The 17,984-nt window shown below is 43.8% G+C and overlaps 2 protein-coding genes across 3 annotated transcripts; one reads left to right on the forward strand and one right to left on the reverse strand.

Annotated features, from left to right (window-relative positions):
- Positions 1 to 48: 48 nt before the first annotated feature.
- Positions 49 to 7,623, reverse strand: LOC100701360 (ETS transcription factor ELK3). 2 transcript variants are annotated; one of them, XM_003443887.4, is made up of 5 exons: positions 7,249 to 7,623; positions 4,075 to 4,283; positions 2,955 to 3,743; positions 1,294 to 1,416; positions 49 to 528 (listed from the first exon to the last, which is right to left on the reverse strand). In XM_003443887.4, exons 2-5 carry the CDS (start codon positions 4,279 to 4,281, stop codon positions 430 to 432), a joined length of 1,218 nt encoding a protein of 405 aa, XP_003443935.1. In that variant the 5' UTR covers positions 4,282 to 4,283; positions 7,249 to 7,623; the 3' UTR covers positions 49 to 429. The 2 variants fall into 2 exon arrangements, with proteins under 2 accessions (XP_003443935.1, XP_005451001.1); XM_005450944.4 differs by lacking the exon at positions 7,249 to 7,623 and adding an exon at positions 7,123 to 7,226.
- A 2,400-nt stretch (positions 7,624 to 10,023) lies between these two features.
- hal (histidine ammonia-lyase) lies at positions 10,024 to 17,257 on the forward strand. The gene is made up of 20 exons (XM_003443986.5): positions 10,024 to 10,342; positions 10,539 to 10,599; positions 10,804 to 10,831; positions 10,913 to 10,987; positions 11,080 to 11,152; positions 11,275 to 11,341; positions 11,458 to 11,495; positions 11,593 to 11,718; positions 11,847 to 11,986; positions 12,159 to 12,206; positions 12,546 to 12,693; positions 12,812 to 12,907; positions 13,182 to 13,240; positions 13,452 to 13,532; positions 13,687 to 13,752; positions 13,834 to 13,999; positions 14,244 to 14,378; positions 16,064 to 16,172; positions 16,291 to 16,360; positions 16,440 to 17,257. The coding sequence occupies exons 1-20, from the start codon at positions 10,096 to 10,098 to the stop codon at positions 16,569 to 16,571; spliced, it is 1,965 nt and encodes a 654-aa protein (XP_003444034.1). The 5' UTR covers positions 10,024 to 10,095; the 3' UTR covers positions 16,572 to 17,257.
- Positions 17,258 to 17,984: the final 727 nt, after the last annotated feature.

Here is a 17,984-nt window from a genome sequence, read left to right on the forward strand (position 1 = left end):
AACGATCAGTTTCACATTGTTAACATTTAAGGAAAACAAGTAGACTTGTTTCTTTTTTTTTGTTTAAAGATTAAAAGAACCAGGCTCTGCGCAGGCCGAGCGGCTGGTTAGCCTTTCGCAGCGGCGCTTCTGTCCGTCGCGGACAGGCTAGTGTAGAAACGTGCTGTACTTTATCACAAAGAGACCAGATGTCTCTGAGACATCGTGGTGTATGGCTTTTACCAAGTGCTTTCAACCACTCAGAATCTGAAGCAAGTCAAGTGCAAAAAAAAAAAAAAAAAAAAAAAAGTGAGGTCACATAACTGTCTCTGCTTTTCTGAGACAAAATCTGACATCATGAATAAGAGATCGCTGCTGCTGATGATTATGATGATGAGAAACTTTCAACAAGAGAACAATGAATTTGGGGCATTTTCCACAGATCCTGGATCAGGATTTGTGAGTGGTGGGGGACAGGAGCAGGGAGGAGGGTGTTCCTTCCAGGTTTGGCAGAGGGACAGGCATGTGTCCGTTGATTAGGCTGGGGAACTGCGGAGGAAGAGAAAGGGACTGAGAGTTAGCAGGGAGGGGATGGAGTCTCTATGAAAACCGCTTTCCGGCAAGGAACTGCAGCATTGTCACTGCTCTGGTTTCCTGTTTTGTTATTTTTTAAATTCATTGTGCTGCTTCCTTCTTGTCTCTCTCCCCTCTAACTCTACAACAGAAGTCGTCTTATTTGCGCACAATGAATCCGGTATAGTGTGTGTGCTGGTGTTTCATAAATGAGGAGCAGCTCTCAAACCAGTCCACCCTGTTCAGACTGGCTCCCCTGGGCTCAAACAGGAAGTATTCACAGGATTTCCTCTCCCTCTTACAAGCTCTGAAACAGGACACCTCTGCAGGACCTGCTTACTGAGTCTCAACTAGTTTCACAACCCTTTGTGACTGCTGCTTTGCAAATAACACACACACACACACACAAAATAAATGTTTTTTTGCTTCCTGTCAGGTAAATACTTGCATAACATTTGGGCAGCATTAGAAATCATTTAATAAAAAATTTGGTTCACCTAGCTCACGTAATCGCCCTCTCTAAAAGCTTTTCCTGGCCTGGTCTTTTGCTCTTTTTTCTTTTATCAACCGCTGGGAACAATGAGGCTTTTGCAGAAGCACTAATTTGGCCCGTGCAGCCTTTCCAACTTCCTCCTCTGCTTAAAGCGCTACCAGTAAATAATCCTTTGAGTACACCCTCTATTCTCATCTCCTGCTATTTTTGTCCCTCTGTCTTCCGCTACACCTGTATGTGTTTCTTACCTGAAAGAGGGAGCTGTGGCCCTGCAGCCGGGCGGGGCTGAGCGGAGCGACGGGGCTCAGGCTGCTCCAGAAGTGGATGCCTGACAACAGCGGACTGTGAGCCAGCAGCAAACCCGAGGGAGTCTGACGGGTGGGGGGGAAAACACACAGGGAGGGAGGCTTTATATAAATGAGAGAAACTAGTGGGGACAAGATTTAAAAAAAACAAAACAAAACTCACAACCAGCGGATTGAGAATGTTGCTCTGAGGGTTTTGGTAATGCACAACATGCTGAAAACGGTGAACGGACATGTATCAGCGTTTGGAAAAACAAACTGACGAAGCAGGAAGGAAGTCTGTGGTTTCTACTCCCCAATACAGGGGTGATGTGAGGAGGAGGGGAGGGGGGCTGTTGTTGATTTGGGGGGGGAAGGCAGTGGTCGTCAAGCACTTGGAACTAGAGAGAAAACATATGAAATCAATTTCTCCCTCCCTCCCTCCTTCCGTCTCCCCTAGTCTTCTCCCCCCCTCCTCCCCTACTTTCCCCTGTGTCACCTCAGAGAAGTGAGCCAGTGTTGCGAGGGGACCCAGCCCCGCTGCTCGAGTATTAACGGAATTATTGGAGCATATGGCATCGCTTAGGGCCTCTTCCCCTCCTCTCCCAGGTTGGACTCACCGAAGATTTGCGTAAATCGCTCGCTCTCCTCTGATCTCATCGTACGCAGCCCTTGTCAGCGGGCGGTGTGAGCGTAGCTCCGAAGTCTTCCTCGACGCGTGGACGAACCCCTCTCTGATGTGGCGCTCGTTTTTGGGGGGGGGTTTTCTCTCTTTGTAACAATTCCAGTGCAAACACGCCATTAACTAAATTAGATGATTAAACTCAAGTTGGTGCTTGTGCCGGAGCCGTGAGCCATTATGATCTTTTGGTATAATCCCAAAATGTTACAGCTCGATGAGTTTGGCTCTAAAGTTGTGGCAGAAAATAAAATTTGAAGAAAAAAAACAACAAAAAAAACAATGGCTCCACCGGCAGACGAAAGGAAAACATTACTGCCACACAGAAATGCGACACTCACGTTGGTCTACACATCACACAAATATTTTAATGATGTTTTAAACTGCATAAAAACCTCTTTGTGACTTTTTACACCCGCTCTCTCTGTTTTTTGAAGTGACGACTAAATATAGAAAGCGCTATAAGGGGCTTTAGGGTCGCTGATGTCATACTCTGGTGTTCAATCACCAGCCACAGCACCGCTCGGGGGGACAGCACTGATGGCATCACGGGCAGAGATATCGTCTTTCTGAGATTGATTATTATCGGGCTCTGTATCGTTCAGCTGTGGTCTGGCAGGGAGTGAGATTACTGGGTTTGTGTTAAATCACAAAGAGGGGAAAAAAGGGAGCGACTGAGTGCTCGTGAGAAGAGAAAGTTGAAGCGAGATGAAGAGTACAATTCTAGGTGTGAGTGAAGTGTTAGATCTTAAATTAGGGATTAAATCATATTCAATCCAATGTGATGGCAAAATGCTGGAAAGCACCTTGACACTCACTGAATGAGTCACTAGTCCTCAAAGTGCTCACATAATCACAGTTGAGACTCAACATATGACTCATGTCTAGAAATGAAGAAGGAACTAGTGTCATTGTAGCATCTGTAGAGTTCTGCTGCTCAGCTCACCTGTGCAGTGAAGAAGGCCGGAGTGAGAGACCCAGACGGCAGCGCCGGGCTGTTGAGTGCGATGGAGCCGATGTCGCTCCCTGCCAGCAGCAGGGGCGGTGCTGAAATCTCCAGAGCTTTGGGCTTTTTGCTTTTTGGGGGGAGTCCATCTCCGTGGTTAGCGCTACTGTTAAGAGAACTGCTTCTGCCACCGCCGCTGCTGCTCCTCTTTTCAGGAGGCTGCAGGGCTCGCCCTCTGTGCCCGGAGGACAGATTGAGGGGTTGAGCGCTTTGGTCAGAGTCCTCCTGCTCCTCCTCCTCAGCAGCGGGGCTCCGGCCGGGCTGAGTGTGAGGAGAGGACGGGGAGGGGGAATGAGAGGTGAGTTTAGATGGCCCCGGCGAGACATAGGACTCGGGCTTGGCTGAGGGAGGAGAGCTCCTCTCGTTGGCGTTGGTGCCGAAGCGGATGACGGAGCGCTGCTCCTCCTGACGCTCCTGCAGGGCACGGAGGAGCTCGGGCTGCTTCTGCAGGGAGCTGATGCTGAATGACGAGTAGAGACCCGAGTGGAGGTAGTCATTCCGACACTGCTGTGCCCCCAAGGCTGCCAGGGTCCTCCTCTGGGCCTCCTCCTCAGCTTCCTCCTCCTCCTCCTCCTCCTCCACTTCCAGCTCCTGGGCCTCTTGTTCCTGAAGGGGAAGCCTTCCCGAAGCCAGGCCCATCTCCACCGCCTGCGGGTCCATCTTAAGGATCTCAGGGAAGGACACAAACTTATAGACAAACTTCTGGCCAATCACCTTCTTGATGATGTTCTGCGAAACATGCAAACACAATTCACCGTGATAGATCATTTTATGCTCTGATATGAATATGAGAACAAACCAGGCACACACATAGAATATCAGAGGAGTGTTTGGGGCCACACTAAAGTAGTGCTTTGTTACATCACAGTCAGATCTGTGTGTGAGCTTTACAAGAAAGAGGAAGCAGAAGTGTCTATCAGGGGATTTTGTGAGTTTAAAGGGAAGAACAGAGAATGTGTCGTGGTGTCACACTCCTCTCTCGGCTAACCTATCACAGCAGCTGCGGTCACACGATTAGCTGGGCTATTATGGAGAGGCAACTAGAATCACTTTAATTAACCTTGTCGTAGTAGTAGCGCAGGGCTCTGCTCAGCTTGTCGTAGTTCATGTTGGTCTTGTTCTTGCGCAGCCCCCACAGCTTGGCCACTTCCTCCGACTTGAGGAGCTTGAACTCGCCGTCTGTGGACGTCCAGCATATCAAGTGCTTGTGACTCTGATCGAGCAGCAGCTGCAGCAAGAACTGCCACAGAGTGATGGCACTGTCCATTCCTGCAGCGAGACGCACAAATGATTAGGTCAGCGCGTGAAGAGTAACACCAAACATGCTAACAGATGCGAGCCGTTACTGAAAAAGCACCCAAATTACCGGCGTGTATAACACCTGCCTGGTGCCACAGTGACAGAATAAGCACACAAATCAAACCTTTGGAGGGAAGCAAGGCAAGTCCCTCTTTACACTTTACTTTAGTCCCATTTATAACTTGTTTATAACAAAACAACCCAACGTTTCATCTAAATATAATCCCTTTATCCCCCCCGCCCCTTCTCAGTTCTGCCTTGCCACTGTGTTTTATTGCACACAGACTAAATTAAGTTACTGGCTAAAGAGGGGCCGGTCTGTTTGAGCTCCAACATGTGGTGCAAGGAAGAGCAGACCGCCAATGAATAGAACAGTGTGTGTTCAAGAGTGTAGTGTAATGTAACAGCAGCAGGAGCCACAGGAGAGAAAAAATAAGGGAGGGGGGGGCTAACAACAGCTCAAGCCAGAAATATGCTGCGGTTCAACCTGGCCCTCTCTCCAGAGGAAGTACGACGGGCCCCGGGTTGGGTTATTCCTTTAATAGAGGAATGTGCAGCCTCGGAGCTCCTGTCTGCCTGCCTGCTAGGAGCTCATATGCTAGTAACGACAGTGGGGGTTTCTGTCCCCACAGCTCTGACGAGAGTGGAGCTCGAATGACTGCTTGATTTCAAAATAAAAAAATTAAATCACATGACTGCTAAGAAACTGACAAAAAAGCAGATGATGTGTTAAGTCATAGTTCAAGTAACAAAGGCCAGAACTTTACTGTAAGGTGATGCGCTGCTATTCTCGGTAGTTGTGTCACTCTGAATAGTCCATTTATCTGATAATATGGTGAGACATCACCTTAGGAGAAACTGGTGGCCATTTTTAATTTTTTTTTTTTAAATGTGATTGATGACAAATGATTTTCAGTATGTTAGTTTACTCTTGTTTACATGTTTTGCATATATATTTTTTTTGGCCAAAGTTTCAAAGAATGAGATTAGCTTCCGTGAAGAAAACCCTGTGAGACAAAACTGTTGTTGGTTCTTTGTGATGTCACGAAGGTCTAACTATTAAAACAGAACTTTCACCCAACTCAAGTTCAAGTCTTTTGTTTGTGCGAGGAAGCCAAGAAAGAAGAAGAATGTTAAAGTTTAAAAAAAAAAAAAAAAACGAGGAGGTTAAGGGGCTTGTTTTAGGTGGAGAATGAACAGAGGAGCCCAGTATGCAACAAATAACTGTGAATGTTGCAAAGCTTCTTTTTTGGAAATGATTACAGCAGAACTTTGACATAATAAAGTCTGAATACAGATGGAAAGGACTGTGCTCTCATTTCATTATCGTTTCCACAGTCTGTCTTTTATTTTGTCTTCCTCCCATCACCCCCCAACCGGTCACGGGAGATGGTTGTCCTTACCTGAGCCTGGTTGTGCCGGAGGTTTGTTCCTGCTAAAAGGGAGTTTTTCCTCCCCACTGTCGCCAAGTGCTTGTTCAAATGGGGTGGTTTGTTTGTTGCGGGTTTCGCTCTGTACTTTACAATATAAAGCACCTTGAGATAACTGCTGTTGTGATTTGGTGCTATATGAATGAAATTGAAATGACAAGCCACTAAAAGAAAACTGAGATTATGGAGAAGCTTTTCAACCGCTGCTTATCTTTGTCCAGAAAGGATGGGCAGAGAGAGAGAGAGAGGGCTGAACTCATTTCCGACACAAGCCATCCCCTGAGTTTTCTATCTGCCATGTGAAACTACAAACCTGTCAAACTCAGGACTTCCTCCTATTCTACTTCCAAGGACAAATGGCGAGGAGAGGGGATCCCACAGCAGGGGAGCGCTTTCCCGATCCTGCCACACTTCCCACGAAATTCCCAGAGGTAGAGGGGTCAAAAGAGCATGTCATTGTCCCCTTTTTCACAGCTCCACCCGTTAACCCACTCTACACCCAGCCTTCAGCTCGACTTTAGAAAGTAAAGCTTTCCGCTTGCAGCCAGGGGCCACTGAGCAGACAGGTCTGCAATTTAGGACAGTGTGACTATGAAAATTCCCCTTTGCGAGATGCTCTAAGCATGCTGCTGCTTATGCAGGTCAGATCTTAGTAGCATCATTGAGTACAACCTATTAAATATAGTACAACTAACCCACTACAGGAAAAAACAACAGAGTTAAATCTAGCAAAACAGAAATTAAAAAGCCCACATCTCAGCTCTGCAGCGAGGCAACTAGTCACTGTGAGAACCGCAAATGAAATAGTGCTAGGAGTCTTTCTAAGAATATCTGGGGAACATTGTGGTGGTTTTGGTCGGGGGACGACGAGCCCTGTTGCGGGATGCTCGCCCCGAGAAGTCTCGCGTGTGCACAAAGCCATCCAGTGTGTTGGCTGAACGGAAACTCCTAATGAGATTAGATGGTGTATGCAGACATTACTTAGCCATGACTAAATCTGCTCTCTTCCTGTTCACTGGCGGTGGAAAATTCAACAGGGGGACCCGCAAGAAAAAAAGCATCTGAAAACAGGTTTTACTGACTCTGAGGCTATTTTTCTGTTGTTGTTTTTTTCCACTGCCTTTTCATTTGCCTCTCCCTTTTCTTTTTCTTTGCTCAGTTGCAAAGTTACACTCACTTTTACGCACGGAGGTCTGAATCACTACACTGCCCCACTGACTCATTTTCAAGATGTTGCTCGCACCGGAAGACGGTACATTTCTGTCTGACCCCAAATCTGTGCCATTCGTGTGTAGAAACTTAGAAACCAGCTCGACCTTAAGACTTTAAGCTGAAGCAGAGAACAAAAAACCAAACGTGTTTACAGCCAAGACAATTACCTGAAACGCAATTACGGCTGCTCGCCCCACTCGGCATGCGTTATTTCTCTCTCTCTCTCTTACAAGCCACCAATCAGGCAACAAAGCGCTGTTCACGGAAAGACGCCCGCTTATTTTTGACCTTACCTGCGATCTCCGACTCGGTCTGGTCCCTCCGAGAAAGTTTACGGCGACGCTTGTGTGATTCCTTGTTTTTCCATGCTTACTTCTAGTCTACAGGAGTTGTGCTGGACTGAAATAGGATCCTGGGCTTTTTCTTTTTCTGAGCAGGAAGTTGGAGCAGGCAGACACAGAGCCGGCTGACTTCCTCTCCCCTACGATTCCCCAGGCAGTTTGCCGTCTGTGTAAACACACTTTTCCTCCCCTCCTCTTTCTCCTCTGCTTGCCCGCTGACGGCCAGCAGTAGGCCTATACTGTTTCGGCACACATGGTGATGCAGAGACTCCTACATCTCGTAAACTGACATCATCGGTCTGCAGACTACTGTGATGCGTTCAGGCACGCCTCGTTAGTCTACTTCTTCAACAAGCAGGCCAGAAGTCCTCCCCCAATCAATACTGATGAATATGTCTTGCTGATACACCGCATTATAATAGACTATATCTGCATCTGAATAGGGAGACACTTTCTTCTTACGCCGCATCCTTTGCAACTCATACATTTTTATACATATTTCTGGTCATTTGATTTCAGGAACAGACAGAAAAAGCAAAATTGGAACCTGTGCAACAAAAAGGAAATGAACCAGGAATGCATATGTGTATATTTTGGGAGATGCATGGGACATGAGTCTCCTAATTTTAAGAAGAGACTACTTAGTGACACACATTATAACACTATTCAGCGAGGCAACAATGTCTCAGACAGTGATGAGTGTTTTATCTTCAGTAATAGGTCTTTTTTTAACTTCTAAAATGTGAATTATGTGTTCACCGGACCTCTTAAGGCAAACACAATTAACCATCCATGACCTCAAACACTCAACCTGGGGCTCAGAAGGAGGCTGGAGTCTATCCCAGCTGTCAGAGGACGAGAGGCACCGCACACACACTCACATCCGCACCTACTGCCAGTTTAGAATGACCAGTTCCTGGAGCACTTGGAGAGCACAAAGAAAAGGTGTCCTGCATGTTTGTACTAGGAAACTTTGCGCTTTGAGCCATCTGCAAACACAATTATCCTCACCACAAGTAAATATAGCATTGTGATCTCAGTCAGCATTAGCGTGTCTCTGCTGATGCAGTGCACAATGAGGCAGACCACGAAGGAGCCAGAAGGAGGCGGAGGAGGTCTGACACTGAGACAGGTTTTCTGTGTAAAAACCAAGCAAGTTGTGAAACACTGTTTTGGGGGTTTATAAGTTTTCCTACTTTGCAGCTTATCCTAATATGATGTTGCCGGTCCTTTTTTTTTCCTTTCCTGGGATTGACAAATTTAAATACATTTAAATAACTTTATCACTGAAATGAACTTGTGATGCTTTTACATTTCACATAGCCTCATATCAGTCTGAACTGCTTAAACTCCTAGCGTGTGGGAAAGTGTGATTTTTTTAAGGCCTAACATTATCTTAAAATCATGAGGTTGTTTAGCCAGCTTGTCAGCTGTCCTGAGACTGGAGTGTCGCATGTCTACTCTGCTGACTGTCCTCGGCCTTTGGCGCATTATGTCTCCAGCCACAGACATAAAACACAATTAGGCAAAACAGTGATGTCCATCTCAACCACTGGATTCAAGATGGTGTGGAAATATGGCAGCTTCTACAAGCCAGTGCCTGCTCCTGTGGATTTTTAGTGGATTAATTCCAAGTTTATGAGAATGCATCCCTTTGTTGGAAGATTCAATTACCCACTAATCAGTGTATATCTACAGCTACGATATTCTTTTTCCTATTAAATAATACAAAAAAATGACTGTCCTTCGTACCTTTAAACTAATTACACTGCAGCGATTAAATTTGACTGTGCAATAAATTTTTGTTGGTAATAATGTTTTCCTAAAAGCTTGGATGGTTGTTTATTTTATTCTTATGAAACAGTGTTTGGTTTGTGATGAAAGACAGAAAAAAAAATCTGACTGATGTACTGATGTGGCTCCTGTAATCATTTTTAAGTACTTTTAGGCTCCTGAGGTTTATCATCGCATGTAGTTGATCCTTGCAAACTTAGAGTAACTTTTGGAGCTACTGGATATTGATGGTGTTGCCTCAGTTTGAAATTAAATACATTAAGCTAAAATGATTTTGACCTCTTGACATATTGAGCTGCTGCCACTTGAAGCTTGGCCTTGTAGATAAGTGTTTTTTGACTCACATAGAAAAAGGAGAAACAATTGTTCGTCTAATGACTGTTGAAAAAGTAAAGCAGAGGTTACAGCCTGCATTAAAGTGTCCGTTTTGTTGTAATATGAAAGAACTTGTGAAGATATACCAAACATTTTGTTCAGTAGCTGATTAGCTGTCTGGCTGCTATGGCACTGAACACCTCTTTTAATATCTAACAAGTGAAGGCAGCAGGGTCCAAAGGTTCTGTCTGCTTTAATTCCTTTAATCTGTGACTGTGCTCTAAGAACTGAGCATGCCATAAAATGAAGTAGCTAAAAACTTGATGTCATTGTTAAACCATCACTGATTGCACTATTACACTTTAGGTTTAAAAAAAAAAAGTCTACCTCTCCTCTGGTGACCTCTAATCCCATTCACTGTGTTTAGCCTCTATAGACACTTGAGCACTTTCAAATTTGGCGCTGCCATGTGTGTTTAGACATCACGTGAACGCATCGATTGGATCTACGTCCAAGCACTGGTGAGACTGAGACCGGCCCGTGTGGGTCAATGATTTCTAGAGGTGTGATGCTGGGGAGGCGTGGCTCCCCCAGCTGCGTGTGATTGGTGGCCGAACTGTAAACGGCCCAGAGTGGTACCTCAGAGAGCGGCGCGCAGGACTCACTGCAGCCAAGTCCGGCTGATGCGCGATGCCTCGTTTTACTGTACACATCCGAGATGAGTGGCTGGCAGTGCCCTGCCGGGACACTTCCAACACCATCCAGTGGCTCGGACAGGAAGCGCTTAAACGTTACATAAAGAATAAACCGGACAACGGCGGCATCACGGCTGTGAAAGACACACGTTTTGTTGCGCGCAGGTGCCAGGGTTTGGGTCTGCTGGACGCGGATGACACCATCGACGATGTACTGGAGGATAATGACTTTGTCGAGCTTGGTAATAACTTTCTACACGAAGAATGCATAGATTTAAAATGTGTGCAACACATTTAAAGGACAGTGAAGATGGTTTCCTTTAACTTTGCTTTAATGATGCGTAGATGTCTATAATAAGTCATTTACTTTAAATATAACTACTATGTGAACCAAGGAGTGAATGCATGCAGCGTGATTTATTTTTCTGTGCATTTCAGCTATTGAAGGAGATACCATGTCTCCTGACTTTATCCCGTGTGAGCCGGGAGTTTCTCATCTGTATCCTTACACTCGTTGGAAATTTGTGCCATAGCAGCTGTAGTAGGTGCTGTAGTGTGCACTAAAAACTATTTAATCTTTTTTTTAATGCCATTTTTTCTTCACATACTGTTTTCATTTTGGGTAAAATTGACCTGGTGGGAAATTATAATTAATCACACTACATTTTGCCAAATGTTATCCTTAATTAAGTTTGTCAACTAGCACGGCAGCATACAAAGAGCCTGAAGAGGTAAGTGTATTTTCAGATAAAATTGAAAACATATTCATATAATATTAACTAACTCAGTGAAATGTTAAACTCTCTGTCCAGTATATTTCTTTGGATGGCAACAGCCTGATGTCAACAGATCTCATCAACTTAGGCAGAGGACTCTACAAGATAAAGGTAATGATCAACAAACCTCTTTTGTTGTCCGTGACTGCTCAGTTGTAATCTTTTAGTTTATCCGATTTCTCCCTTTATCATTGTTTTTTTAGCTGACTCCTGAGGCCGAAAGAAAGGTTGTGCAATCCAGAGAGCTTTTGGACACCATTGTCAAAGAAAACAAAGGTTAAAATACACTTAAGAAGTGATTTAATGCAAATGAGCTTAATTTAAACTGGCTGAATTACAATATCTGGAAAAACAGGAGACTTTGTGTGTTCAGTTCCCCATGTGTGTTCTCCCTGCAGTTGTCTATGGGATCACAACGGGTTTTGGCAAATTTGCCCGAACTGTCATTCCCGTCAGCAAACTCAAGTAGAGTTTTTAAGTTGTCCTTAAATACATTTTATGATCTATTTCTGGTCTTTGTAATCATCCACACAGAGCCCTTTTTGTTTGCTGACTGATGGCATGCATTTTTCGTCCCACAGGGAGCTCCAGGAAAACTTGGTGCGCTCACACTCAGCAGGTGATGACACTCTTTGTGACGCAGATATTTAGATTTTAATGTTTTCAGGCCTTCTGTACGTCAATCATCTTAATCAGAGTTATGCTGTGACGTATAGGTGTGGGAAACCCGTTAAGCCCAGAGAGGACCCGCATGTTGCTCGCTTTGAGGATCAATGTTTTGGCCAAAGGGCACAGTGGTGTTTCTCTTGAAACCCTCCAGGCCATGATCCAGGCCTTTAACGGTAAGCTTCAAACCAGTTAGCTGATGTGAGATATCAGCTTCAGTAAACTGTTGATAACTTTATTTAAGGACAGGGGTAGGATAGCTGTCATAGGACTTACCTTTGTCTCTGTAACTTTGTCCCCTCAGCCTCCTGCCTCTCCTTTGTCCCTGAAAAGGGAACAGTAGGTGCTAGTGGTGACCTGGCACCCCTCTCTCACCTGGCACTCGGACTCATGGGAGAGGGAAAAATGTGGTCTCCCACGAGCGGGTGGGCTGATGCCAAATACGTAAGCTCAGAGTGACTTTCTGGAGTTGTAAAACAAGAGGGCAACTATTATCGTAGGAAAACGTGCCTCTTGTTTACAAGAGTGAAAGGTTTCAGGGTGCAAATGGAAACATTGTTTGCTTTCTAATGACCCTGGACTTTTTACATGTTTTTCATCTTTCATTCCTGACCAGGTCCTGGAGGCACATGGACTAAAGCCAATATCACTAAAGCCTAAAGAGGTAATGTTTAAAAAAAGAAAAGCTCTTCTGTTTGATTTGTCTGCACTGTTGTGGACCCAGAGTTCACTGATAACAGATTTTGAAACATAAACTGCATTTGCATCATAAATATACAATAAAATACATATTAGGCCAAATATATGGAATTAAAATAATTTTAGCGAAATAAGAAGTAATATGATAGTTAACTTGTTACACTGTAAAAAAAATCCTAAAAAAATTCTCTTTGCAAAATCCCTGCATTTTGTTTATATTTACATTTTACACACCTACTCAAATTTTTTCTTCTTTTGCAATTGGGGTTGTACACCTGTCTCACTCTCTGGGATTCCCTCACAGGGTCTGGCTCTGATCAATGGGACACAGATGATTACCTCTCTAGGGGCAGAGGCCGTGGAGCGAGCCCAGGCGATTGCCCAGCAGGCAGATATTATTGCTGCTCTCACCCTGGAGGTGCTAAAGGGAACCACCAAGGCCTTTGACAGTGGTGAGCAGAAGCTATAAACCCGAAGAAAACCAGAAACTAGATGGAATTATTTACCTCCAATTGTATAACTGCACTACATCTCATCCATCCTTATTCAGTTTCTGGTCTCCTCCCACAGACATCCATGCACTGCGGCCACATCCGGGGCAAATAGAGGTGGCTCAACGCTTCCGCTCACTGTTGGACTCAGACCACCACCCATCCCAGATTGCAGGTTTGATGAACATAAAAAAATATTCACGTAAAGTTCTGATCATCGCATTTTACATTTGTGTGCCTTCCTCCTCCCGAAAACCTGTTTGCATATTAGAGATGCTCTTACCACTGGCCTTGATCAAGGCAGTGATTTCAGAGTTGCACCAACTCAAGATGAGATGCATGAGTTGCTGCGGGTGCATTTGCCGACAGGCATTAGCCTTTCTAATATTATGCAGCCTTAAATATGCTGCGTTTAATGTGTGTCATATGGTCCTGGTGTGTTTTTACAGAGAGCCACAGGTTCTGTGACAGAGTCCAGGATGCCTACACCATGCGGTGCTGTCCTCAGGTAACCCCAAGTTTATTTATATATCCCAAAATCACAGGTTTCTCCCACAGCTTTTTAAAGCTTCTGCAACTTCTGGAAAAAGGGAAAGGGAAAACTCTCACGTGCTAGTTAGTGGGTCTACCACATAGAAAGCAGATATGGAGCTGGAGCAAAACTATGTTTGAGCATCGTACACCTCTTTCTGAGTGTTGTATCCTCTCTCTGCTCACAGGTTCATGGAATTGCCAATGACACAATCGCATTTGTCCAGAATATCATCAATACAGAAATCAACAGTGCCACTGACAACCCTGTATCCTTTTCTGTCTTTCAAACTAGAAGAAAAGACTGATCTATGAAATTTAGCCAGTTTGGTCTCAACCCTGATAACTGAAGTTGGTTCTGCCACAAACTGCACACAGGATTTTATTGGAAATCAGTTTATTTTGTCTTAACGGTCTCACCAGATGGTATTTGCAGAAAGAGGTGAGACCATTTCAGGTGGGAATTTCCATGGGGAGTACCCAGCTAAGGTATGTAGTAATAATACAGTTTGTTTCGATTTGCTCTAGATTTGATTCTTCTTTCTTAAACAACTGTTTTCTTTCTCGTAGGCTCTGGATTTTTTAGCCATTGCAGTCCACGAGCTGGCTTCAATCAGCGAAAGGAGGATCGAGAGGTTGTGTAACCCCTCTCTGAGTGAGCTGCCTGCCTTCCTTGTCAACGAGGGTGGACTCAACTCAGGCTTCATGATTGCCCACTGCACTGCAGCCGCCTTAGGTTGGTGTGAAAAACATGAAATAACATGTAATCTCCTGCTAATTATTCCAATTTCAATGAGATTATGGTAACATTATTTACTAAACAGGCTTTAATATTGAATATTAGTTCAATATTACTTCAGAGTGCATTTTTTAAATAAAAGATCTAATGTTAAAAAAAATTGTAGACTTATTTTCTTTTCTACTACCCAATATTTGAGCAGGAGCACTGACATTAATCTCAAGTCTTTCACACTGTTCAGTTTCAGAAAACAAAGTTTTGTGTCACCCATCGTCTGTGGACTCTTTGTCCACTAGTGCTGCCACGGAGGACCACGTGTCTATGGGAGGATGGGCTGCTAGGAAGGCCCTGAGGGTCATAGAGCATGTGGAGCAAGGTAAGGTGTACCATTGTTAAATTATGTACACCTTGCAAGTACTGGGTTGGCCTAATTCTTTGTGCCACAGATTCATCAAGGAGCTGGAAACATTCCTCATACTATCATTCAGGTGCTGCCGATTTGTCTCCACATCCATCGCGTAAATCTCCTGCTCCATCACATCCCAAATGTGCTCTATTGGATTTAAATCTGGTGACTGTGAAGCAAATTCACTGTCATGTCTAAGAAGCCACTTTGAGATGATCTGAGCTTTGTGTCCATCTTCTGACGTAAGAAGCCATCAAAAGATGGACAATATACAAGATTTGGTGTTTAAACAATGCTCAGTTGGTATGAAACGCGTTCAAAGTGCACCAGAAAAAATGTTCCCTGCACCACTCCATCACCACAACCCTGAGCTGCTGATAAAAGGCAGGATGGATCCAAGCTTTCATGTTGGTTATGCCAAAATCTGACCCTACCAGTCATAAGGATCTAACTGTTGGAGTAGAAATCAGGACTCATCAGACCAGGGAACATTTTTCCACTCTTATGTAGTCCAATTTTTGGTGAGCTTGTGACAACTGTACCCTTAGTTTCCTGTTCTTAGCTGACATAGATAGCACCTGGTGTGGTCTTCTCCTGATGTAGGCCATCTGCTTTAAAGTGTGATTTGTTGTGGTTCTAATGAGTAGCAACGGTATTTGAGTTACAGTTTCCTTCGTATCAGCTCAAAGCAGTCTGGTCACTCTACTGTGATCTTTGGCATTAAGAAGGCATTTTCACCCAGAGAATTGCCGCTCACTGGATATTTTATCTTTTTTGTAAAATTCTTTCTAAACCCTAGAGATGGTTATGTGGGAAAATCCTCAGTAGATTAGCGGTTTCTGAAATACTTGGGACAGTCCATCTGGTACCAACAACCATGCCACGTTCAAAGTCACTTAAATCATCTTTCTTCCACATTCAGATGCTCAGTTTGAACTTCAGCAGGCTGTCTTGATCATGTCTACATGCCTCAATGCACTGAGTTGCTAACATGTGACTGGGTGATTAGACATTTGTCCTAACGAGCAACTGAGCAGGTGTACCTAACAACGTGATTCTGTGATTATGTATAATAATCAATAGATTTATGGGGGGGTGCCCTAAATTTCCAATGAAACTCTATACAGACAACAAATAAGTGAGTAAAATGACTGATCCGTTCCATAGTTCTGTTGTATTACCAATATCAGATTTAAAAGTATGCGCTAACCACCTGTTTTAACTGAACTCTTTGAAAACAACAAGCGTCCCTGAGTCAAAGAGACTAACAGGTCAGTTTCCGCTGCTTCTGTTGCAAAAAGTGCAAAGGTCGCTGCTGAAAATCATGCCAGTGTACACCGACAAGACAAAACCGCAGCCTACTGGGCGGATACAGAGGTTAACCTTAAACCAACAGGTTTTAAAAAACAGATAAATGATTAAACTATCATCAACTATCATTTATCTCTGTGCCTAAAATTCTTTTCTCCATCTTTTGTGTTTGAGAAAATATTGAGGAAAAAAATCCTCAGTTTTTGTAAGTCATGGAATAAACTAAAGGCTCAAACAACAGTAAAAACCCATAGAAGGCTTTCAATTGGCTGTGATCTATGCTATTTATTGTTTTCAATATTTGTCACTAAAATGAGAGATTTATTTTTGCTTCCTGTTACCAGTCCTCGCTATAGAGCTGCTGGCTGCATGTCAGGGTATCGAGTTCCTCCGCCCACTCCGTACCACCACTCCACTGGAGAAGGTCTATGAACTTGTTCGCAGCGTGGTCAAGTAAGTCAAACAGATGCGGCCAAGGTACAAAATTTTGAGCCTGTCGAAACTATATACCTAACAGTTAATATTTACCTGTTGTTCCACTTTCTCCTTTTACTCTCCTGACGTTAAACAGACCGTGGATGAAAGACAGATTCATGTCGCCTGATATCGAAGCGGTTCACCGCCTGCTACTTGACCAAAAGGCAAGTTCTAAAAAGTTGTTCAGTGCATGTGCGAGCTCCATGTGGCATGTCGTTAAATGTGCTTATATTTTCAACCCAGGTGTGGAATGTGGCCAAACCTTACATTGACAAGTACCAGACAGAGTACATCCCTGAGTCCCGCCCCGTCTCTCCCACTGCCTTTTCCCTGGACTCTCCGGCCTCCCCCAGGAAGCGTGTTCGCCACGAATGAAAGCACGCCCCAAACAAGTTTTTTTTATTTTTTTATTTTAAGTTTCTTTGGCAATTACTTCAGTCACGAAAAAAGAAAGATCCTACACACTGATCTTGGTTAGCGCCAAAATTAGTCAAAAGTGTGTGGCCTTTATCTGAGACCAACGGGAGCAGAATGGGAAGAAACGGATCCTTACGCTTCACTGTGACACTTCACTGACAAGACCAGTGTGCAGGCTCTTTCTTTCTTGCATCTGAGTTTGTTGGATTTGTGAATTTTCTATTCCCATTAAAGAATTGTTAGAAAGTCACCCAAACCTCTGGAGATGTGATTTCAGGATGCTGTATTCTTATGTCCCTTGAAGACTAAATGTATACACTGACTTCTCTCACGAGCTTATGAACTGGCTATTCTACATACAGAATATAATTCAAGCAATTATTGGGTTTAACTTGTGTATACTGCACCTTACCCTGATGTACATTCCACTTGTTTATATCTAAACTTTTTTGTCCCTTTTTAAACGTCCCTAATTGACTCTTTATTGTCACATGATTTCTTCTTGTACAATAATTATCAATACAGTACAATAATTAAGACATAATTATCTTAGCACAAGCTGTGATTTTCCTGGTGTATTTTAAATCCTATTTAATTGCCATTAATACATTTCCAGCTTAACATAATTAAAGTTTTTAAGCGTTCCTATTCTCATCCATTTAAGTCATGTTGTGTGAATAATGTACCTTATACTATTATCAGGGACAAAGAGGCAAATTTGTAGAAATATATCTCAAAAATCAATCAAACACAACCACAACAGTAACACAAAATTAGTAAATGTGCCAGTGATACCAGTGATTTCCAGCCTCTCATCAGCATACCCTGAGAATAACATGCTAATTAGTTTGGAGGTGGCGCTACATTTGTCCTGTCTTTGTATGTGTTGAACTTCAGGAAAGTTAGGTTGGCAGAAACTTCCTTACCCAGTTAAACAGCACCTACCTGGCTGGACAGCTGCTCCACCACCTTGAGGTGCCAAAAGGAAGAGCCTGTGGAAAATAAAGCAGAAGGTCTGCAGTCAACAAACTCAAAGGTTGCACAAACAGCTCAGGACAAGATAGCAGCACAGGAGCAGAAATCTGACATGCACAGAGGCGGTTCAACGTCAGAAAAAATACTATAGCTCTAAAATTATAGATTTACTTTTACATGTATGCACTCATTCCATTCCTTACTTTACCAGCCAGACTCAGGCAGAGCTGGGGCACATTTCAGTAAGAGGTGGGGTATGCCTTATCACAGGGGTGAGACAGATTAACAGGACAAGAACTGAAAGAAGCTTACAGAATAATAGCATACTAACATTAATTGCTTGAACGATTACAAAGGCACTCTCAGCAATCTCACTTTGCAGTTTTAAAGCATTAA

The sequence above is a fragment of the Oreochromis niloticus genome, linkage group LG7, assembly GCF_001858045.2.
Source record: "Oreochromis niloticus isolate F11D_XX linkage group LG7, O_niloticus_UMD_NMBU, whole genome shotgun sequence".
NCBI classification, from domain to species: domain Eukaryota; kingdom Metazoa; phylum Chordata; class Actinopteri; order Cichliformes; family Cichlidae; genus Oreochromis; species Oreochromis niloticus.